General features: G+C 42.4%; 3 protein-coding genes across 3 annotated transcripts; 1 reads left to right on the top strand and 2 right to left on the bottom strand.

Moving 5' to 3' along the window:
- The first annotated feature begins 3 nt into the window (after window positions 1–3).
- Window positions 4–2344, top strand: LOC117137175 (mitochondrial intermediate peptidase). The gene is made up of 3 exons (XM_033298489.1): window positions 4–244; window positions 309–838; window positions 894–2344. The coding sequence occupies exons 1-3, from the start codon at window positions 110–112 to the stop codon at window positions 2326–2328; spliced, it is 2100 nt and encodes a 699-aa protein (XP_033154380.1). The 5' UTR covers window positions 4–109; the 3' UTR covers window positions 2329–2344.
- Window positions 2345–2352: 8 nt separating this feature from the next.
- On the bottom strand, window positions 2353–2763 carry LOC117137176. Its single transcript, XM_033298490.1, has 2 exons — window positions 2605–2763; window positions 2353–2519 (listed from the first exon to the last, which is right to left on the bottom strand). The coding sequence occupies exons 1-2, from the start codon at window positions 2664–2666 to the stop codon at window positions 2423–2425; spliced, it is 159 nt and encodes a 52-aa protein (XP_033154381.1). The 5' UTR covers window positions 2667–2763; the 3' UTR covers window positions 2353–2422.
- A 1118-nt stretch (window positions 2764–3881) lies between these two features.
- Window positions 3882–5417, bottom strand: LOC117137263 (glutamate-rich WD repeat-containing protein 1). The gene has a single exon (XM_033298626.1). It carries the CDS (start codon window positions 5329–5331, stop codon window positions 3961–3963), a length of 1371 nt encoding a protein of 456 aa, XP_033154517.1. The 5' UTR covers window positions 5332–5417; the 3' UTR covers window positions 3882–3960.
- Between the last annotated feature and the right edge of the window lie 19649 nt (window positions 5418–25066).

The following is a 25066-nucleotide window of genomic DNA, read 5'->3' as shown; positions in this document are numbered from 1 at the left end:
TCGAAAAGCAAAACGTCTGGCAACCCGATGACTTCGCCGACAGCTGACTTCCCATGTAACCATTTCGTTATAAACAAGCAATTTAAGTGATCCGAAATTGGGGAAGAACATGCTACAATTTAGTCGAAACTTGCTGCGCTGGAGAACCCGGCACTGCAGTCGCAGAGTCTCTACGTGGACGCCGCTGGCTACGGCGTTTAATGCGCCTCCGGCCAGGCGGATCAACTTCACCCACGACGATGTTGTAAGACCCAAAGTCTGTAAAACGCAGGACCTCTGACTAGGCATACATGGCCTTTTTCCTTTAGGGCCTCTTCGGCATGCCCGAACTGCGGAGTTTTGAGGGCTTCTATCTTCTGCGAGACAATGTGGAAAGCCGGACGCAGGAGCTGATCTCGGAGGCCACCTCCGATCAACGACGTCGGAAGATGGTCGACATTTTTGACGAGCTTTCTGACTCATTGTGCAAGGTGGCGGACCTCGCAGAGTTTGTACGTATCGCGCATCCTCAGAGCAAGTACACACAGGCAGCAGAGCAGGCCTGCATAAGCATTTGCGGAATTGTCGAGAGCCTTAACACGCATAAGCCCATCTATAAGGCTTTGAGCCAAGTAGTGGATCATGGAGATAAGCTGCCCACCAGCGAAGTGGACAGGCATGTGTCGCGTTTGTTCCTTTTCGACTTTGAGCAGTGCGGGATCCACTTGCCCGAGGAGGAGCGTATGCGTGTTGTGCGGCTAAATGACTATATTCTTCAGCTCGGCCAGAAGTTTATGAGTGGAGCTGTGCAACCTAGTGTTCTTCCACGCAGCCAAGTCCCTGAGTCCTTTCGTAACTAGTAAGTTCATATAAATCCCTATCTGGCCTATACTAAAGATATTTGTTTTTGTCAGCTTTCCTACCTCTGGAGAAAATGTAATTATCACTGGACTGTGCACAAACGCAGAGAACGTCCAGATGCGGGAGGCTGCCTACCGGTTGTACCTGCAGCCGTCAAAGAGCCAGGAGGATCTTCTCCGAGACCTACTGCTTTGCCGGCATGAACTTGCGCGCAGCTGTGGCTTCGATACATATGCACACCGGGCACTTAAAGGTAGCACGATGGAGAATCCCGAGGTGGTCCGAGAGTTTATCGACGAGCTGTCAGAAAAGCTGCGACCGCGCGCAGATAGCGATTTCGCCCTGATGTCACAAATGAAACGCCGTGAAGGCGGGAAGGCGGATGCAAGAGCCGAAGTTTGGGATACGCCGTACTATACCAAACAGCTGAGGCGGCAATTATTTGAGGAGCACGCCAACGAGTTTCTGCCATATTTCTCTCTTGGTGGTTGCATGGAAGGTCTGGACAACTTGCTACATGCGCTGTACGGCATCCGTTTGCAGAACACAAATTTAAAGCCAGGCGAGGCCTGGCACAACGATATCTACAAGCTTGCCGTTGTCCACGAGAAGGAAGGACTGCTGGGCTACATTTACTGTGACTTCTATGAGAGAGCGGGCAAGCCAAATCAGGACTGTCACTTTACGATCCAGGGCGGCAAACGTATGGCGGATGGCTCCTACCAGCTACCCGTGGTGGTGGTCATGCTGGGTCTTGCGCAACCGCGGTGGAGTGGACCGACGCTGCTGTCACCAGCGCGATTGGACAACCTGTTTCACGAAATGGGCCACGCAATGCACTCGATGCTAGCTCGCACCGAGCACCAGCATGTGACGGGAACGCGCTGTTCCACGGACTTCGCTGAGGTTCCCAGTGTGCTCATGGAGTACTTTGCGGGCGATCCCCGCGTGTTACGAACCTTCGCCCGCCACTTTCAGACCCACGAACCCATTTCCGAGGACATGCTGAGGCGCCTGTGTGCTTCCAAGAATCTATTCGCCGCTAGCGAGACCCAACTTCAGGTGTTCTACTCAGCGCTGGACCAGGAATATCACGGAGCATCGGCGCGGCATGGCGAAAGCAGCACAGACATCCTGCGCTCAGTACAGGATCATTACTACGGACTTCCCTACGTAGAGAACACTGCGTGGCAGCTGCGGTTTTCCCACCTAGTTGGCTACGGAGCCAAATATTACGCCTATCTTGTTTCGAAAACAATCGCTTCCTGGATCTGGCAGACGTACTTTGAAGCCAACCCATTCAATCGTCAGGCTGGTGAGAAATATCGGGCCGAAATTCTAGCCCACGGAGGAGCCGTTCCCAGCCGTAAGCTGGTGGCCAACTTTCTGCAGCGCGAGATGACACCCAGCGTTTTGGCCGACAGTCTTATCACAGAGATTGACGCCGACGAATCGAAAATCAAAGACCTTATGATAACAAGAACTTAATACAAAAAAAAAAAAAGCTTTATATACCTCTTCTTATTTTATACTTATTTATCTTTAATTGCCGTTTTGGAATTTTTAAATGATGGTAGTACTCTTAGGCTGGCCCCAGTGACGGCATCAGCTCGACACCCACGAACTCCTTGGCCAAACGCACTCCCAAGAAGAATAGTCCGTAGCTCTTGACCAGCATCCTGCGTGAGAAATCACAATTGGGCCGGTTACATAAAGTCGCATTGATCGGAGTTAAGAGGAATGTGTATATGAATGCACGCTCACCATTGAAACTCATTGTTGTAGATGCTGCGCACAATGCTAAGGGGGTTTGAAGACTTTACCATTTTGATCGGATGCCTTCGGATATTGTTATTTTCAGCTCGATTTCGTTATTTTGTTTTGTGCACGAGGAAATTCTGACATTTGTGAGCGACAGTTTCATCCCTGAAATACCGTTCGGTATTTTTCTGTAACTTTTCTATTCAACTTAGTGGCAGCACCTGAAAATGGCGCGAAATATTTGAAATTGCTGAAAATCGTAATATTACTGTCAGCTGGTGCCAGAACTGATGACAAGGCATTTTAGTTTTAATATTAATAATATAAAATCATTCTGATATTATGAACTCAATTCACTGCGACACTTCTCACGTAATATTTTTTTACGTAATTAATTTATTTTGTTACAATTTTAAATAAGCAAACATGTATGTTCAGTTCCGTATCTGTATTGTATCCCCATTAAGGGAACTTAAGGGAATTTAAGCGAAATAACTTTTGTTTCTATACGTGTGGTTTTTAAATTATATTATTTTTATTATTATTATTTTTAAATCATAACAAAAATCTACATTGTTTTTGGCTCAACTGAATAGGTTTGACCACTAAAACTATTAAATAAATGTATAAATCGATAATATTGATGTCATGGGAGCAAGGTGGCTTTTTCTCGGCCCATTTAATACAAAAATTATAACGAATTCTATAATTTAATACAAAAGAATTCGTCTTATCTCTACAATGTAGATTTTTTGTTGTTTTTGAAAAGATAATAAAAATAATAAAAAACCAAACTAACAGAAAGGAATTCTCATTATACAACAAATGATATTTCGCTTAAATCGGAGTTCCCTTTATGGAGATATAACGTTTCGAAAATTGAAAAATGTCAATGCTATTCAGTTGAGCGGCACTGTACACTTTTTAACGAATTACTTATTTTGAAAAAAATTGCAATCAATTTTCATACAAAACTTGATGGTCACTATACAAAATCTTTGGAAGAAGTAATAGCATATGTCCTTTTTTGGTCGCATGCTACATAGTATGTATAATAATGATAAGTAGATAAGAAATTTGATGTTTTACATTCATATGCCGGGATTTATCAAATGCATGACGGAGCACGTTGGGAAGGAATATCTTAAAATTTACGGCTATAGTTGAGAGCCAATTTGCCCCAAAAGATCGTTTTCGGCTCTAGTCCTCGTGGACGAGTAATTGGCGAATTTACGTTTTATAAAATTAAATAGTCTTCCACATTTTTTTGTTTAAATAAGTCCAGTAAAAAATTCTTGAAAACCAAAGGCACAAGATCGTTTTAATTTTGTAGCGTTAATAAACAGTATGATAGCGAGGTCAGACACTGATCGTGCGAAAGATATTAAAGCCACTGTGGGCTGTAGAAAGCAGAACGCCCGGCAGTTGAGGGTGCCAGTGTAGCTCTTTAATCTCCTTTTGGCCCTGGTGAATAAAAAGCAATTGCGGTGGCAACTTGCTTAGGACATCTTCGTTTTGCGCCGGGTCCACCGCCTGATCGATGTCCTTCTCTACAGCCAAATCCCACAAAGCAATTTGATCGTCGTCGCCACCCGACGCCAGTACGGTAGCCTCGCTGGGACTCCATTCGACAGTAGTGATGTGGTCCGTGTGGTGCTTAAAAGTGGCAATAGGCTTTTTGCTCTGAAACTGACGAAGGTCCCAGATGTGGAGGTAGCCGTCGTCGCCGCCACTGGCGATAAAAGGCTCGTTGCGATTCCACGAAATCACGTTTACGTCGCTCTGGTGAGCGTCCTCGCATGTCAGCATACATGCTTTCTGAGGCGCGGCGCGGCAGTCCCAAATGCGGATGGTCTTGTCCACCGAACAGGACGCGAGAACGCTACGTTCGTTTGGACTCCATTGCAGATCTTCAACTGACTGTGAGTGGCCCGCTAGGGGACGTTGATCAACTGTCCATGTGCCGTCTTCCGCCGGAGTCCACACGTGTATGTCTCGCCGGCAGTCCCCTGTCGCTAGCACACCATCTGCACTGGGGCTCCAGTCGATGGCGAAGCCCTCCTGCTGATGGCCACCGAAAGTAAACACCGGACGCGCTTCGCTTTGCTCGTACTGCTTGGCCAACTGAGCGTTCTCCACGGCCTGCAAGGGCTGAGTTAGGTCCCAAATGTTCACACGACCAAGTTCGCTCCAGGAGGCAGCGAAGACCGAATTGCCCAAGCGCCGGGCACGGACGCGATTAACGCACCCTTGGTGCTTGACCAGGGCGCACGTCATCTGCGGCTTTTTGAGCTCCTCCCTGTCAGCCACGTCGTCTTGGTCGTCTTCTAGCTCCTCGTCTTCGTCGCCGTCATTGTCCTGCGTCTTGTGCAGGTTGCTCATTTTCATCACAATAAGGTTGTTGACATGGGCGCGGGAAGCTTGCGTGCCGGCCACAATGTAAGCCGTCATCGGGAACGATTGCCGTCCGTTGCCCAACTCATCGGGAATGACATCAAAACTCAGGCAGGGAGCTCCCGTAGAAGCTTGGTGCAGCATCACGTATGCACTCTCATCGCAGACAAGTTCCTCATCGTCTGCGAGTTTGGTTCCGGGCAAGTAGACCTCTTTGGGGACTTTGGGCTCAGCGGTATCGTCTTCTGCGTCACTACCGCTGTCTGAGCTCATGTCGCTCTCGGCGTCTTCGGGCTCCACCACTTCCATACTAACGTTTTCGTTTTCATCCTCCATAGCTATCTACCGGGCTTCGGATTCACAAAACTAGATTGTTTAATTTAGCACGTGTGGCTTAGAAATTAAGAGTGGCTGTAAAACTGAAATACCGTTTTAATGTGACCGCAGAATCATTGATCAATTATACCATCCGGATCTGAAAAATACTATTTTTCCATTTATATATTTAAAAGTGTAAACACAAAAATTCATATTTCTTCCTAATTAATTCGATTTTAACAAAAATATTCGAAGTTTTTTTGTCTTTGTATGTTCACTTTTACTTTAATAAAATTTTTCAGAAAAAGAATAAAAATACGACATGACATTATAAAAGAAATGTTTTAATTACAATATAATTGCTTAAATAATGTCTGGAAAAGCTGTTTTAATGATGGCGCGCAGAATTTTTATTGTTAAGGGATTGTGTCCAAATACCCGTTGTACATCTAAAAAAAATAATATATATTTGGTTTCAGGTATAGGTGATATTTTATGACATTCTACATACATATGTTTGATAAGTGTTGGTGTTGGTTACTAAAGCTTTGTTCCTCCATAGCAAAATGATTATAGATTACTATCGACTTTCTAACTTTTAGTCCTTTATTCAGACATTCTATAAAGATAGAATTGTCTAAACAAGACATAAAACACATTTTATGATTATAATAAAATTTCTGGCGAATAAGGCATTCTGCAACGATGCAGAATTTGGTACTTTACGAATTATATTTATTGAAATAGATTAATTAGATTAATTAAACCTTAGATTAAGGTTTATTTCCCCCCTTAGACCAAATTCTAATTCACTAAAATGTTGATTTGAAAATTATGTTTACAATATTGTTTTAATTTAATTTCTTATCGTTGCCATATCGCATAATATCGATATATCAATATACGATATCGTTTTTATGATGGTTGAGCAGTGTAATACATGGAAAAATACATAGAGGTTTGAGCTCAAATTTGTGCGGTTTTCCTTACTTTATAGGACTAAATGGTTTGGTTTGCAAAAACTGCATGATATAGTCAAAATAGTGTTTCTAGTATATGATTTCGCGAGGAAAATTACACATTCGTACGGGTTTGTATCACGGATGGTTATTTTACATAGTGGTTTTTGTCTTCGTTTCCTTTTATTTTCAAATGAGTGGCTTTTCTTTAAAACTCAATCCATTTGTCAGCAATACATAATTTGAGTTATTGTTCCCATATTTAAAATATATATTTTTATATATTTTGTTATTTATGTACGTAGCTGGAAAAAGGATCTCGCTCTTGTAAATTTGAACTATTTGGAGCAATGGCAGTATTCATCCAATAAGAAAACATACATACGTGTTGAAACTTCATAAGCTCTAGGTGATGTACATATATACAGGTGATGTATACATACATAAATAGGTATATTCCTGAAGAATATTTAGAATCAAGTTGGCGTTCTCCATACATAAGTTTATCTAGTTCGTCAAGGAAACAAGTAAACAATAATGAAATTACCAAATTACAAATTACATTTCAAGAAATGTTGCTTATGCTGCATGCTTAATCTCAACTTTTAAGCTCTTTTAGTTTCGAAGATCCTGATCGTATTATCTAAATTGATATGTAAATTTCATAGGGTCGAAAAAGCTTCCTACCTTACGTACTTTTCAATACTATAGCATATCATTTACTCTACGAGCAACGGCCATAACTACTGTTTTTATTTTAAAAAATTCAATTCTGTAAATAAATTATCATGCTACCTTGGCGGCACCTTTGATAAGTATCTTGCAAGAGGAGACTTAATATTTGAAATCGGTAGTGGCTTCTCAGGCTTAAGGCTCTGGCATCAGAAAAACAGTCTGCAGACCCAAAGAATTAATCGTCATCGCCATCGCTGCTGTATCCTTATCTCTGCACAAAGCGAAACTCCAATCCTGTTCCCGCAGCAACGGCGAAAAAGCGTTTTGGTCTTACAGTTCGAAGCAGAAATATGGCCGGCAAATGGCCGACGAGGTCGAGCACTATTGTCATTGTCAATTAGTTTTCTCATCGCAGACATAACAATATATTTTATGTATGTTTGGCTGCCAAAGCAGTTGTATTTGAAGTCCTTTCCCCCAAAGGGTTCGAATTTTTCAGCAGAAAGAGTCATAGCATCAGCAGTCAATATTTGTTGCCGCTTATGGAAGAATTTCCTAATTGGGTCGAAATTCCAGTCTAACAGCGATTTCGATTCGGTTTGCTTCTGCTGGTGTCGCCAAAGCCTCGTACTTTGTATCTCACCATTCGGTAAGCTTGTGCATCTAAAGCCCTTCGCGGATCCTTACCAGCTACAAAATGCTGAAATTGATAAGCCCCCTACTGAAGCAGGTGCAATCACAAAGGAACACACCTCTAAGTTGCGACGCTGCCTTTGCTTTTTATTGCTTCTGCAGTGTGAAATTGTGGTTTCCCCTAAAACATTCTGTGGGCATTGGGGTAATTGTAAGTGCCGTACCACCATTTGTTGTTTTATTTTCGCTCGAGAACTGTGCAAATATAAATGTGGTCGGCGGAAGCGACCCCTTTGTGTAATGAGCAAACACAACTACATATGCATACTTTCCTCCGAAAATGCTTTGAAGAGGTGTAGTTTTAGGTGTAGTTGACAGGTGTAGGATGGATCTATCTATGGATCTATGGAATACAGGCGCCCAGGAATATTTTATATATTCGACCAGTTTTCCAAAACCGATTGCGCAATCAACATTTGGCCAGTTGATACGGCCAGCGAAGGTAATAATTGCAGGACTCCAGTCGCAAATGCCATATCGGATTTGTCCGTCCCTCGCAAAGAGGGCGTGGACCATGAGTGATGCTGCTGTGGCAGTTGCGGTTTTCGTTCGTAAACCAGAATATGAACGGATTGAACTGGCTGCCTGCGTTGATCGCAGGGCGTTGAAAGCGCTGGATAAGCCGCAGGAACACAGGCAATACAAAATGCCCCGAAAGTGCAGGCCTCCGGAAAGGCAAACCGAATGTGCGGCTCAGCAACATGTCGACGGCTCACTGAGGGACAGCCCAGACAGCGGACAATGGTGCCGTCCAGGCCCCAGCGTCCACCCCAGCTCCAGATCCGAGGAATTGGAATTGCAGACGTTTTGGTTGTATTACGAATTTATCTACCTGAGCAACAACCATCGTCATTCGTCCATTGACGTTGCTGACGCTGAGGTTCCCTGTGTTTTTATGTTGCTGTTTTCGCCGCATCCCCAAGGAGCTGCAACATAATGGCCACCGAACGACGGAGCGCTACCACTACAGAGCCCCCACTTTTCCACATGCGCCGATGTTTTGCACTTTTCAGCGGAATTGAAGACCGCGCTGAGGTCGAATGATTATGCCTGTGCCACGTCCCAAGGTTCCTTCTCACTTATCAATGCATTTGATATCTCTTCTGCAGCCTCTGCGGCCGAGGCGACTTTTGCGGCGTTCAATTGGTAAGCTGCTTTGCTTTGCTTCATGTCTGCGCCGCAACCGGCCTACAGGTATTTCGCTCGGCCTGGTCGATTGGTTTCTTTTGCGTAGGATTCGTTGGCTGCTTCCATGTTCGATGCTCCATGGATGGTGCAAGGCAACGCCATTGTTGTCGTTGGTGCTTCTGAAAGAGCAGCCTGGATGTTAACATTTCCAGTGCCGCACAAACCGAGTAGTTGACACCGGCCCGGCAACGAGAGGCATTTCTGCATTCTTGTGGCAGCTTGGCATCGGCAGGGTATGTTTGTGTTTGGGATTGTGCTCAGGCATGGGGGGCTTGTATTAAATTGTAGTTATTGATTTCGCCCGGTTTTAATTCAAGGCTCTAGCTCTATGGCACAAATGTGTCAAGGCATTTAATGAAATATGTGCATAACAACTAACTGGATGTAAGGAAGAAGCCGTCATTACAAGTATAAAACTAATCGTCAACTCTCTAGACTTCTGGGTTAATGGCTTAACAGATACAGATACATATATATATAGGTTCATATGATCGGAAAGACAATACACTATTTACTGTACTGCTAGTATAGTTCGTTATTAATTCGGTACAAAAAAGGTGGCAAGTGTCAATGGAGAAAAGGTTTGGGAGGTTACCCAGAGAGTATAATAATCTATGTAAATACACAACAGTAATAAAATTGATAATATTGATAAATTTGGATCCAGTCGAAAGCCACTGAAGCTGATGCCTATACTGTAGCTTAGTTTTACTAATTAGGCATACAGCGTACAATTAATAAATAAATACAACTGTTCAAACTTAAAATATTTGTAATCGTTAAAGCCTAACTTGGCTCCGGAAATGACCAATTTTTGTTCCAAATCAAATGTATTCATATGTGCGTTACCTTGATCAGCATACAGATTTGTATCCTATCGTACAGTCAACGAAATTTATGTAATTTGCTTGTAAGCTTCAAGCTTGGCCAGCTTTTGGTGAATTCCCGCGAAATGCGAAATACATACATATGTATGTATGTACATACATCCCAGCAGTGCGTTTAGCTGGCAGCCGCAGGGCGTAGTTTACGAAAGCTGGACACATGTCCACACTTTTCGGAGCTCAGAGCCGACAGGATGGTGGATACAATAGAGCTGCGGCTGGTGGACATGGGCATCGAACTCCCTCTCCAGCCGAGCAGGTACGTGGCTGGGGATTTCATTGGTTCCACTAGGCTCTGGCTACAAGTCCACGTCGCGGTCAGGAATCCTATTCATTTATGCGCGTTTTTACGTGCTGGCATCATCTCAGATTTAGCTGCGTTTGGCAGCATCTCCCTCTGCTTTTCCCTCAAATGTCATGAATTGTACGTTCTCGCCGATAGATACACCACTCAAAGCCAAAAAATGTATCCAGGAGGACTCGGCCAGAATCCGCCATTTGCCATTTCTTTCCCAGTGCGCCTGTGCGCACAAACGCAAGAGAGGGTTACTGGGGAGTGAGGCTGAAGGGGTGATTGAGAACGGAGGCATCGCCATGGAGGCACAGGAGTTAGCCATACACTGTCTGTCGTTACTGCCGCCGGCCCAACCAAAGTCATCTGCAGTGGCATCAGCGGCGACCATTGTTTGCCGCATTGTTTGCCCCACCACGCAATCCACGGCGAGTGGTACGTATGCGAAACATATACCAGCTCAAACTTTGCTCCACTCCGAGCCCCACTCTCCTTCACAAGGAATGAAACGATTGCGCAGCCCATATTCGATTTGCGATTGCGTTTGGGCCGAGTGTACATTGTTGCAGTTGCAGTCGGAGTTACAGTGGCAGTTGCGGCTGCAATTGTTGTTCTGATTTCCATTTACAATTCCTTTGTGTTTGTAGGCTGTATTTGTTGATTGTCAGACTCTCGGACGGGATTTCATCCTTTTACGAATGATTTATTCATAACCTGAAATATTTAGCCAGTCATCAAGTTTGTTGAAACCCGCAAAGCCTTTTTCGCCGACGCGGAATATGCCATAAAATGGGATCTGCTTTAACCACAGCCTTTTTAAATTTGGACTCCCCAAATTCGTTAAACTACAAAATGTATGGAAGCCCAGCTCCAACTGACTTCCGGAAGGGCATCCCCTCAGAGGAGACCGAAAGAAGAGAGGTATACGCAGACTACTGCACTTGAAAATTTCCAGTGTTAATTAACAGCATTTGAAACGCAAACTCTCGCACACAACGGTGATGGGGACCCCGACATGTAGGTATATAGCACATCCAATGGCATCGGACTCACCAGACAGGACCGGCGGGCCCAATCACTCAAGGTCACAGGCATGCGCATTTCTTTGTTAGACGTTTAAAAAGTTAATTAAAGTAGCACCAATTAATGAAATAGCACCAGCAGTCGTGCTACGAGAGCGACAACAATGTACTGAAGGAAGAAGTGAGGTGCATCCGAAACTGGACCAAAATCTGCAGCCACAGGAGCGGCTAAAGTCGAGGGAACGCTAACCAAGCAGGGCAGCCCATTAAGTGGGGGAGGTCAGCAGATCTCCGGGAAATTTCACTTCCGACGCCGCTGTGGGTTCAGCCCAAGCGACGCAAGCGTCACACTTGATGCGAATGTGGCGAGCTTCACCTGCTCGAGGCCAGGTTCGAGTTACTGGCCAGTGAGAAGGGTGATTGGCCTAGTCAGGGCCAATTTGTAATTAAGCAGCACACTTTGGAGCTGCGGCAGCCGCGGCAGACCCGGTGCAGAGAGGTATGCGTGCTTTTCGCCCGGCTCTCTGCAATTTGTCGCCATTTAATTTCGTTTAGTTATCACGCCGCGCTGACAATTGTGTAAAACGCAATGAATTTGTTTGCCGATACGATTTTTAGCCTTGCTCACCCGGCTCGCTGCTCATTCATTTGGGTGATATACGGCGCCCCATAGCGCCCCTTCCCCTAATGAGACCGGCATACCGCGAAGTCGGTGTCAATGCTTACTGGGCTCCTGTTCTGCTCATCTCTGCTGCCATCTGACTCCCGACATGGTCAACTTGGGCAATACCCACTTACTCTGCACCGAATGCGCAGCATTTCATTTACATTGCAAATTACTTTTCACATGCTCTTGCCGTTTTAATCGCGTGCAATGCGCGATTGTGCACAGCAACTGATTAAAAATGAGAAATAACGCCGTAGTAGACAACTCTGACTATCTCACTCTCTCACTAAATCCAAAAAATTTCAATAAAAGTTTTCAAGTAATAATATTTCTAAGCTGCGTCAACTCAAACTACATGCTTATACCAATATTCATGCTTTTATATACATATTTAATTAGTTATTAATTTGATAACGCGGAGGGTCCTGAATTTTTGAGAATAATTATTCCTGGTCAGGATATATCATCGAGATATCGGGAAATGAGGCGCAAATGATCAAAAGCAAACCTCAAAAAGTCGCACTTTTTAAAATTCGTTCAATTTCTGTCTTTCCTTTGTTCTGTTTAAAATTTTCAGATTCCACTATTATGTATATCATAAAACCGCTCAACTAAAACAACTTCGTTTTACGACTTAGCGCACAAAATGACTAAATAAGCTAGGTATCCAGTTAAAACGAGTAACGGGTATAACAAGAGAGAATGCTATCAGATACCGTTACTCAGCTAGTTAAAATGCAAAAGCGAAATTGTTTAATTTTTCTATCATATCGATACACATATTGTGGAATAAAATGACAAAAAATTAAAAAAAATTTCAGTAGTGTGGGCGTGACCGTTTTAAGCGTTAATATCGGTATACCGATAGAAATTGACAAGACAGTTTTTAAAGAGTGGGCGTGGCAGTTATGGGTGGTTTATCGGCGTAAGAGTAACCATGCTAACATGGGTCAAAAAACTTGAAAAACTAATACAAATATGAAAAAATATCAAAACATTTTGCAAAAATGTGGGCGTGGCAACATGAATCAACAAACTTGCGCTGCGTCTATTCCTCTAGAATCTGTATGCTTAATCTCAACCTTCTAGCTTTTATAGTTCCTGAGATCTTGACGTGTATACGGTCGGACGGAGAGGGTCAGTTCGACTCGGCTATTGATCCTGATCAAGAATATATATACTTTATATGGTCGTACATACTTTTCAACGAATCAAGTATACTCTTTTACTCTACGAGTAGAGGACCTTTTTATCTTTTGCGATTTTTTCAAAGCACTTGTAGCGCTTGAGATTTCTACTTTTTCAGTATAAGAGAGAAAACGCTTTATGGAGTTCTTTCCAGAGAGAATTGAGAATTTAATTTCTAAGATTGTGATATTAACGAGATGGGAAGTATTGTAACTTTTACAAAAACTTTGACAATAAATGAAATAAAATTGTACTTATAAAGCACTATTCTTAATTTACTCATTTGGCTGGGTTAAATAGCGTAAGAACTATATCCATTTATAGCTGCTTTCCCACTAAACGAGCACATCTTTTTTATAAGTTTCATGAGTAGTTATTCACAGTGATTCGTCACTAAGTTTATGTATCTTTAACTCTGGAGCCATTAGACTGGAACGCTACTTAATGTAAACTTTGGCTTACAAGGTACAGATATGCGTTATAATACAGTTAATAAGATCATATACAGTCCTTCAAAGCCAGAAACCCGAAATTGGTTCAAAGGAATTTAGACATATTCAGTGTTGTTCAGTGTTTTTATTGCTGTGTAGTTATAAATACTTCAGTTCAGTTCACTTCAACTTTCCATGTGACTCGATTCGCACGGCCTCCCCATTTCATATTCGTCATTATTGAGCAGCATTTTCGGAAGCCTCCCCACCTTGGAAAAGCTCTCAAGCAAATGTAAATACTTCAGATCGACCGGAAATGAAGTAGAGGTAGCAAACAATAAATAAAATTTCTAGTAAGCAAAGCGGAGACAGGAACAATGGGTGCACACAAAGGACCAAAGGGAGTGAGTCGTGAGGGGTGGCTGCCACCCGCAATAATGTCGCAGTCTTGCGTTTTCAATGGGGGTAAGTGGGGCGGTGACGAGTTGCGGGCTGGAAACTATTTTGATCGAGGGCAGGGTACCGCTGCTGCTTGCCATTAGTTGCGTTTTGTACGCAAAGCGCTGAATTGGTTTTGCTCCACATCGGTGTTTGGCTCAGCTATTTGTTCTCGCGCCCTGGCCAGCGCCCTGTTCGCACTGTGACCTACGGCAATGGGGCGAAACTTCTGCCATTCGCACGGTTGCTTCACACGTCTTACGGCCTTCAGTTGGCCAGCCTCCTCCCGCTCCACCTCCCGCCGCGGCACCCAGTGCATGGGCCAAATCGCAGGCCCAGTGCCATCCCTCGCCGCCGAAAAAGTCGCAAGCTCGCTCTCATATTCTGATCATTTTTTCACACACAAAATCTTACGCTTATTCTTTTCTACACGCCGCAAGGACCAATCGCATAATGGGGCGTGGTGACGACTGCCACGAGAGTTCTGCGTACTCAGCCCCTGGCTGTAGATGTTCTGCAGTCTCGCTCTCTATTTGATGTTGCTGTTTATGTTTCGCTATTGCGCAGCGACACGACGCAACCAGCGGACTGGCGGGGGAGGGGAAGGGCGGCGATTTTTTCTCGGGCCAAGCATAGTTTTCCCTGGGGTTGCCTGGTGGGGGAACAGGATTCGTCTTTGGTTGGGAAGCCATTTTCTAGGCTTGGTCTCGTGCTACGACTCCCAGATTCTGATTCAATCACAGTAAGTAACATTGCTTCGATTTTCAAGGGGCGCGCACTTAGTGCCGCGCGGAAAATCAATCAATAAATCAATCAAATTCAACTACATATGTAAGGAAACGCAGGCACGAAGTCCTTCGAAATAAAAGGTTCTGATTTCCAATTTTGAGCTACTCTTCGAACGACCTCTTAAAATAAACCGTAACGCCTTTGCTATTAATTAAAAAGGAGGTACGACGAAGGAAAATGTCTTATTCACAAGGACCTTTTTTTATACTCAAAAACAATGAAGACCCCAACTTTTCGCAGGTCTTGAGGCAAGACCTCTAGAAATACGTATACATATGATCTGGCAGCTTGCACTGCCTTGTAACTTGTATAAAATAATAAAACAAGGGAGAATGCTATAGTCGAGTTCCCCGACTATCAGATACCCGTTACTCAGCTAGTGTGAATACGAACGCGAAGTTTTATAATTTAGCTGGGATATGGATAGATATTGGTGAATTAAATAAGAACTAATATAAATATTGTTCAAGAGTGGGCTAGGTATTGGTCGGTTTTAGGATGTTGGAATGGGAGTTGCAAAAAGATTCTTTTTGCAAATCTATAGAAATTTACAAGATTAATAAAATTATGAAAAAGTCTCGGAAAATGGTTCAAAAGTGTGGGCGTGGCAGTTTTGTGTGGTTTTTGGGCGTTAGAGTGGGCGTGGTAACATGGGTCAACACACTTGCGCTGCGTCTTTGTCTCTATAATCTGTATGCTGAATCTCAACCTTCTAGATTTATAGTTCCTGAAATCGAGACCTTCATACGGACAGGCGAACGGACGGACAGACGGACAGACTGACAAGGTTAGATCTATTGATCCTGTTCATGAATATATATATCGGAATAGCTTTCTTCTGCCTGTTACATACTTTTCAAAGAATCTTGTATACCCTTTTACTCTAGTATTAGCGCCCACTCTTACGCCCTAAAACCGCCTAAAACTGTCATGCCCACATTTGTTAAAAACTTTGGGATATTTTTTCCCAATTTTATTGGACTAGTAAATTTGTATGGATTTGTCAAAAAACTTTTTGCCACGCCCACTCTAACGTCCTAAAACCGCCTAAAGCTGCCACGGTGACATTTTTGAAAAATTGCAGGATATTTCTTCCATAATTTAATTAGTCGTGAAAATTTCTATCGATATGCCAAAAAAAAAATTTGCAACGCCCACTCTAACGCCCTAAAAGTCGCAAAACTGCCGTGCAGACATTTCTGAACCATTGTAACATTTTTTCCTCATTTTATTCCCCAATATCTATCGACATCCCACAATAATGATGAAATTTCGCGTTCTCATTCACACTAACTGAGTAACGGGTATCTGATAGTCGTGGAACTCGACTATAGCATTCTCTCTTGTTAAAAGTATAACACAGGTGAATCAGCTTAATATTAACCTACAAAAAAAAGATTTACTTTTACTTTTCTTTGAAAATTTGATGAGTCGGGAAAGCAAAGTTATAATAAAGTAAGATTTACAGTAAGATCTACATTTTTATGCCCACAATAACACTTAAACCAGTTAATATCTATAAAAAATGTTTCAGGCGGTACAATATTTAAATGTGTGTGTCTGATATCCAGTTAACAAATGGTAAGCACCAGAAACTACATATCTTTAGATTTTGATAAATTGTCGAATCAAAAAGCAAACTCTAATCACAAATCGCTCTTGTATTTCTATTTTTGTTGATTAGCAAGAAAACTTGTTGCCACGCCCCATCTTATGACCACTATCCGCCCAAAACTGTTACGCCCACACTATAAAACATTTTTATGATTTATCTTATTATTAATTATTGACCAATTTCTACCGCTTTTCCATAAAATATTGAAATTTTTCATTCGCACTCGCACTAACTGAACAACGGGTATCTGGTAGTCGGGGAACTCGACTATAGCATTCTCACTTGTTATACCCGTTACTCGTGGAGTAAAAGGGTGTACTAGATTCCTTATAACGTATGTAACAAGCGGAAGGAAGCGTTTTCGACCATATAAAGTATATATATTCTTGATCAGGATCAATTGCCGAGTCAATTTGGACATGTCCGTCGAAATCTCAGGAAATATAAAAGCTAGAAGGTTGAGATTCAGAATACAGATTCTAGAGACATAGACGCAGTGCAAAACTGCCTCGCCCACAATTGAAAAATATGTGATATTTTTCACATTTTCATTAGTTTTGTAAATTTGTATCGATTTGCTAAAAAACTTTTTGCCACGACCACTTTAACGCCCTAAAGACGTCAAACCGGTCACGCCTACAATTTTGAACGTCCGTCCGCCTGTCCGTATGAACGTCTAATTTTCAGGAACTATAAAAGCTAGAAGGTTGAGATTCAGTATACAGATTCTACAGAGAAAGACTCAGCGCAAGTTTGTTGACCCATGTTACCACGCCCACTCTAACGCCCACCAACTGCCCCAAACTGCCACGGCCACCCTTTTGAAAAATGTTTTGGATATTTTTTCATAATTTTATTAGTCTTGTAAATTTCTATTAAATTGCCAAAGATCTTTCTGCCACTCCCAATTTTTAAATTTTTTTCCCATTTTTCCCCAATATCTATCGATATTCCAGAAATATTATGAAATTTCGCGTTCGTATTCCCATTATCTGAGTAACGGGTATCTAATACTCGGGGAAGTCGACTATAGCATACTCTCTTGTTTATCCTTAAAACTAAGAATTGGACTACCCGTTACACATAGAGAATAAAAGGGTATTTTAAATTGGTTGTAAGGTATATAACGTAGAAGGATTCAATTTAGCAAGTTTATCTATTCCTGATCAATTTCAAAATCCGAGCTCATTTAACACGTCCATCTGTCCCTCTGTCTGTCTGCCTGTATGGAGGCAGAGATCTTAGTTTCTCTAAGTCCTCGAAAATTCTATTAGCCAAACCCCATCGATACAACAATCAAACATTTTTTAAATTTGCAAGCGGTTTCACTTCCACTAACAAATTTGCCAGCTTGGGTCAATGCGCTCTGTCATTAGTCAGGAGGATAATCCCCTCGATGTCAGCTGAGGTCGCGCTTCATCATCAGCCTTTGAATGGAATGGTCCTGCACCTGATGCCGCGTAGCTGTAGCAACAGCACCGTAAGTGCGCAAACGCTTTTTAGTTGATTTATTTTCATTTAATCAGCTGCGAAACAGAGCACTGATAAGCACCCAACATCGCAAAGGCCCTCCAATTATATCGGCAGCGAATGCCACGGGGAAGTGCAGACGTATGTTGCACTGGGCCACAAGGACCAAGTCGAATCGGAGGTGGCGGTGTAAGGCCTAAATACGGCGGAGAGCCTGGGGCTGCGATGGCCACATAATTGAAGGTTCAAGTAGCGTGGCTCAATTTGCGGGAGCGTTTCGCTTTATTACACACTTTTGACACGAAACAGCCAGCCAGCGAGCTCTGCTTGGCACTCAGACTCTCACAGTCACCCACATAGTGTAGTGCCGTGCACCGTACGCCAAACATCAGGCCATATCCCAAAGTACTCGTCCTCGCAGCCCGGCTCCGTTCGCTCGTTCTGCTCTGATGACTGCCTAATACTGAAATTCGCTAGCTGGCAACCACGACGTGGGACTGCTCCTGGAATCGGAAACGCGGAGGTGGGTGGGCAAAGCCGAAGGAGGGCGGATTGGGGGGAGGTACTTTCTTTGACTTGACGGACGCACGTTTATTATGGCGGATTTTCGTAATAAACTTGTGTAATAGAATAAAAGCCAGACGGCACGGTAAGCAAACTCCCCGTCGAGCTTCAGTCCGATCTCGGTTGATAGCCCTGTCTCCGGGCGGCTCGGTAGGTGGGGGTGGTTTCACGGAGCAGAGGGCTGCGGTGGGCCAATGCAACGTATGCTGCACACGCTGGCTTGGGCACACGTGCGGCTTGTTCTCGTTGAAAAAATCTTTGCTTTGAGCACGTGCACGGGATTTTACATAATCAAGAGCCGAGAACTGCAAAAACACGAGTACACAATCCCCGTCTGAGCTCGCGTACAAAATATTCTCGTCAATCGGGCTATCATGTTTTTGAGTCACTAGCCGCCGAGTCGGAGAGTCTCCCACCCTCCCGCCGTGCACAGTGCTAAGCACCCCAAGTGCTTCCGCAAACATGAGCCACCTGAACTCAAACTCTTAGCCAGAGCTTTTGTTTGCTGAAAAGATAGATTTTGACTTCTACAAATTTTCGCACAAGCCGACCCGAGCCAGCATCCTGGGCTCGCCACCCTTAGGGCCCAGCATGTGACCGTATAATAACCTTGGCGGAGTTTGGGGTGGGGTCTGGTTACCAGCATCGCCGCAGGTATTTCCACGGATTAAAGCACGCAGGCCGTGTCATTTGACACCACTCGGTAATCCAAATGCCCCAGCAGTCGTGAGGATCCACCCCAGTTACGTCCCAGGCGCATACCACTCAAGCGGCAAACATATTTATTTTAATGACGCAAATTTTAGTGGCAATAAGAGCACCCTTCGAAAAAAGTGTGTTTTGATAATACTGTTTCTTAAGCTATTAAATTAAATGTTATACCAAATTAATGTTTGATTGCTTTAAAATACAAGTGTTAAATAAGAAATGTGAAGAGCAGGTAAAATAATGTTTTTTACTAATATAGCTTTAAAACTAGATAAAACGATATAGTCGCGATCGCCGACTATCAGATACCCGTTACTCCGCTAGTGAGAAATCTTAACATTTTCTGGACACCAATAAAATTGGGAAAAATAATAAAAAAAACAAGAGAGCATATCATAGTCGAGATGCCCGACTATCAGATACCAATTACTCAGATAGTAGAAGTGCGACACGAAATTTCTTATTTTTTCTGGGATATCGTTAAATATTGGAATATAAAATGAGACAAAATTTAAAAATTGTTCAAAAGTGTGGGCGTAACCGGTTGCCGGCTTTAGAGTTGGCGTGGCGAAAAGCTTTTTGGCAAATCGACACAAATTTATAAGCCTAATAAAATTATGAAAAAATATCCAAAAAATTTTCAAAAATGTGTTCTTGGCAGTTTTGGGCGGCAAATCGATGGAAATTTACAAGGCTAATAAAATTATGAATAAATATCCAGAAATTTTTTCAAAAATGTGGGCGTGGCAGTTTTGGGCCGTCTTAAGCCGTTATAGTGGGCGTGGCAAAAAGTTTTTTGGGAAAACGATACAGATTAACAACCTATACAATTATGAATAAATATACAAAAAGGGCGCTTTTAGGGCGCTAGAGTGGGCGTGGCAAAAAATTTTTGGTACATCGATGGAAATTTACAAAGCTAATAATATTATGAATAAATATCCAAAAATTTCAAAAATTAAATTTCAAAAATTTGTGCGTGGCTCAATCTGTATGTTGAATCTCAACCTAGCTTTTATAGTTCATACGGACAGGCGGACATGGCCAGATCGACTTTATATAGTCGGAAACGCTTCCTTTTTCCTGTTACATACTTTTCAACGAATCTAGTATACCCATTTACTCCACAAGTAGAGGGTATAATAAATATTTATCAAAAGTGAGCGTGACAGTTTTGGGCGGTTTTAGGTGTTGATGAGCGATGAAAAAAAATTTTTGAAAAAAAGAGCTATAAATTCTGAAAAATATATTTTTGAAGGGTGTGATCTTGCAGTTTTGTGCGGATTGTGGGCGATAATGGGGGTGGCAAAATGTTTTTTTCCGAATCCAAAGAAATATGCCAGACGAATTAGAAAGTGGAAGAATAACCAATTTTTCAAAAGAGTGGCAACATTATGTATTGATAAATGTATAGATTAGATAAATGTATATACATATATAGTGAACTCCTATACTCAACCAGAAAGGGTAAACAAAATGTTTTGATTATGTCTCCAATCTACCAAACTTTAATTGAAGTTTGACTTTAAATATAATTAATCCCTGTTTTTCTTAATGTAGTATTGACATTGTTTCAATAAGACTTATATTGATGTTGATAACAGTGAAAGTAATAAAATGTCACGTAACGGAAGTAATTTTTACGACTAACCATTGTCAAAAGGACCGAAGTAATGGCATTTCCGGCAAGTTCCGAAAAAACACAAAAGCTTAAGGAAGAATAAAACTGGTGCCCTGCACAACTTGACGATCTGATCTAAGAATTGGGGCTTTAAGGAACACATTATGGCTGTTTTTATTGTTTGTTATTTTAAAACTGTTCGATCGGAACCGAAACATACTGCGTAACATAGTATTCAACTGATGCAGGTTGGTCCCCTTGTGGACCAAATCGCGGAAAAAGTGGCAAAAAGTCCTTTGATTATACCCGTTATACCACTATACCATTTAGCTGCCATACTAATATATAAGCAATAAAAGTATAAAGTAAAGTAAAAGTAAAAGTATTAGTATTAAGTATTAATTAAATTAAAGTAAATGAGCCTTCGTTGTTTGTAGAGTAAATAATCAAATACTTGATTAGTTAAAAAGTATGCAAAAGGTGCAAGAACGCGTTTTCGACCCTATGAAGTACAAGTATATCCTATAAACTTGATCTTGATCTGTCTGTATGAGCGCTGTGTTCTGGGAAGTAAAAAAGCTAGAAAGTTGAGATAAAGTGTATGATTCTAGTAACGCCTTCGCTTTTACTCTGTTGCCCACACCTAGACCAAAACTGTCACGACCACAATATAGGGAATGTTTTGTATTTGTACCTGTTACTGGTAGAGTAAAAAATACATTAGAATAACAAGATGCCTAACGCCATTACATTGGTTTTGCACTATGCACTCTCACTCTCGCGTAAAATTGAGAGCGTCAAAATCTAAAAATAGAATACTCTTGCTTGTGTGTGTTCAAACATAAACGAGTAAATGTGTATGTGTGCGTACCTGTGCCTGGATCCGTTTTTCAGGCCGAAATCAATTTTGATCTATGAAACAAAGTTACATATTACATATATTTAGTCACTTTCTTTGCAAAATGATCTATTTAAATATCGTATAAAAATTAATGCCTTGACTATTTTTTTTAAAGAAGGGTTTTAAAAAATATATTTTTTAATTTATTTAAAAACAAGAGAGAATTCTAAAGTTACTTCCCCGACTATCAGATATCCGTTACTGAGATTGTGGAAAAGCGATCGCGAAATTTCATTTCATTTTTCATTTTTTTGGGTTATCGATAGACTTTTTTAAGAGTGCAGCTAGAAGCTGCATGCTTAATTTCATTATTATACCCGTTACTCGTAGAGTAAAAGAGTATACTAGATTCGTTGACAAATATGCAACAAGATCAATAGCCGAGTCGATCTGACTATGTCCGTATGAAATCTTAGGAACTATAAAAGCTATCAGTATACTGATTCTAGAGACAAAAAGGCAAGGCCATGACCCATGTTGCCACGCCCACTCTAACTCCCACAAACAGCACATAACTGCCACGCCCACACTTTTTAAAAATGTTTAGATGTTTTTTCACACTTTTTTAGTCGTGCAATTTTAAATCGATTGCAATAAAAAGCTTTTTGTCATGCCCACTTTAATTTACATAATTTTATTAGTCGTGTAAATTTATATTGATTTGACAAAAAAGTTTTGATGAAATTTCGCGTTCGCATTCACACTACCTGAGTAAAGTTTTGATAATAAAATATAAATAAAAATACAAATATAAAAAAAGCACATTTTGCAAAATATCAAATATTATGAAATATCCAAAACATTTTGCGAAAGTGTGGGTGTTGCAGTTTTGAGCGGATTGTGGGCGTTAGTGTGGGCAACATGAATCTCTGGAAACTGTATACCTTATCTCAACTATAGTTCCTGAGATTTCGATTTCGACAGACGGACAAGCTCAGATAGACTCGGCTATTATTCCTGATCAAGAACATATATACTTTATATGGTCGGTAACGTTTCCTTCTGCCTGTTACATACTGATCAGCGAATCTAGTATACCCTTTACTCTACGGCTTTTACTCTAACGGAAATAAAAATAAGTTGCGGTCGAAGCGATATGATTATTTATGTTTTATGTTTATTATTTAAAATCAAATAATATGCCATACTTATAATATACCTACCAATTCTAGACAAGTTTGGCAGTTCGCAGCTTATCACAGGTCGTAGTTCAATGTGCGAAGTCACAACTAATTGGTGTTGGGTCCATAAAACCATTTTATTGGGATGACGGACGACTTCCTGGGCGGAGCTGATTTGGATAGGGATGTGCTTAACATACAAATTAAAGTGAGCGCCATCCCCGAGATCAGCATGATGAAACTCACAATACGGCCTTCTAAACATCAAGACAGAAGGAAATCTCAATCTGCATGCTTAGTCTCCACTTTCTAGCTTTTATAGTTCCTGAGATTAAGGCGTTCATATGGACAGGCTGATAGACAGCCGGACGGAGATGGCTAAGTCGACGTGTTCTTCCTTCCAATAGTTACATACTTTTCAACGAACATAGTAAACTGATATAAAATATTTACGGACTCATACGAACCCTTTCAGACGAATCTTTTTCTTCTTTCAGAGTCAAATCACATAAGTCCAAGCATGGGTATTGAACAGAACAAGCTGGAACGTAAATGCCATTAAATAAATTTGTGAATTAGACCCGTGGTCTGTCCAGTTTACTACGCTACCGAATTCGGTTCTTTTTTATAATGTCGTCCCCTGGGTTCTAATTTGTGACAATCATCGTATGCTGGAGGAGAGGAATATGATGCGACTGTGAGCATTGCGCAGATTGGCTATTTGTTTTAATGGAATCAGAAACGAGTACGCGGCACCGGAATCACGGGAGAACTGCTTTTATCTGTCCCCAAGGCTTGGTAATATTTCTTGCCACACTGTCATAAAAATTATTATATCGGCGCGTGTCGGGGTGATAAAGGAATCGGCTTGTAGGAGTAACTTTTACATGTCTCGTGCGGATATACTAGCTTAACTGTTTTTGTTTGCAACATATCACTGCACTAATGAAGTGGTCAATACTTGATTTGGTTCATCGAGGGAGCGGGGATGTGTTTTGGCTGCAGGTCCGTTGGGAACCCAGCTTCAAATGAAGTTATCACGGCGATTATGTTCCTTAAAACGTCCAGAAGCCTCCGCCCGTGCAATTTGAACTGCCTTCTGGGGTGGGAGTTTAATGTTGAGGGTTTGTGTATAAAAGGCCAAACAACCCTAATTGAAATTATGCGGTGTGGCTCGGCAGCGACTGCTCGTTTAGGCTGTGGTATTCCGAAGGGAGTACTAAAGGATTTCGGCGGGCGGGTTGCGAACCTTTTGCGGCGGAACTGATTAGCAGACAATATGTCAAAGCTTGCCACCGGGAGGGTGAACTCTGAGCTTCACCCTTCAAGCGGCGATGGGACCACTCCAGGGACAGCTACTCGAGGCTCGGCTGATAAGGGAAAAAGTCATGACAAATAAACGGATACATGTGTCGGCAATAGTTTTGCTTATTGCCGCGATAATAATCGACGGGAACAACAATGGTCTTTGTCCTGGTCATGCTCCTGCTGCCTGGGTGCCCACATAAAGAACAATCGCGAGCGCGCGCCCAACGAGAATTACAGGATCGTTTATGGCGAGCGGGGCAACCCGGGCCTGGTAGCAGTCTCCTGGTAGCACCCGCTGCCAAAACAACCCTAAGGCGATTATCTCAAGTGCTCGCCCTTCCAGGACTACGTTGCCTCCGTGCACCCTGCTGTAGATGCTTATCGATTACACGGTGAGCGATGAAATCATTACTCCGAATTAAATAAACGTCATACTCGCTTCTCGTCAACTTGTGTTTGATGTCTCAATGAGCGAGCGTGCCAGTGGCAAGGGCACCCATTTGCATCGCAGATTTGGGACCTGGCACTGCGTAAGTGTGTAAACACGCCGCAATTAGTTGACCCAAGCGAATGCCCCAGCGTACCGTCTTCCGGCCAGGGTCCCGGAATGACATCAAGCTCCGATTAGTCACTTTCTAGTTGGTTGGGAGCCAAGCAGCTGCCTGCCATCCGCAACTCTCGCTCTTATTGTTCGTCCCCATATCTGTATTTGTCGCACAGCTTTGTTGTGATTACGGCGATAAAGCGGCTCAAGTAAATCACAATAATACGAAGGTCTGGCCGACTCGGTTCGAAAGAAAGTGTGAATAGAGCCGGGCCCAACAGTCAACAACAATGGATTCGCCGGACCGGACCAGCAATGACAAATGTCTCTAGGCTTATGAGTGGGCATGTGCATAAAAGTCATAAGCAATAGAAATAATAATTGTGTTCACGTCATGGGACACGTCAACGAAAACCGCCGAGAAGCAATTGCGCGACACTTTCTTGGGTGTAAATTAAGATACTTTATAGCTGGGGTGGTGCCGTGGGCTCTTCCGCTGGCTACTGGTTTTGAACCACGAAGCCCAGGGCCACGAAACCAGTTCCAGCTCAGGCCCTCGGTGAAGTCCAAGCTGGTGGTGGCCAGCCTGGGTCTTTGTGTATCACCTGATTGTATTTGGCTCTTTGCATGCGTCAGCGAAATATTAAACCGCTAGCATATTCATTGATTTCCGAA

Source organism: Drosophila mauritiana, chromosome 2R, assembly GCF_004382145.1.
Source record: "Drosophila mauritiana strain mau12 chromosome 2R, ASM438214v1, whole genome shotgun sequence".
Taxonomy (NCBI): Eukaryota; Metazoa; Arthropoda; class Insecta; order Diptera; family Drosophilidae; genus Drosophila; species Drosophila mauritiana.
Note: the sequence above shows the minus strand (reverse complement) of the source record. Positions and strands in the feature narration are given on the sequence as shown.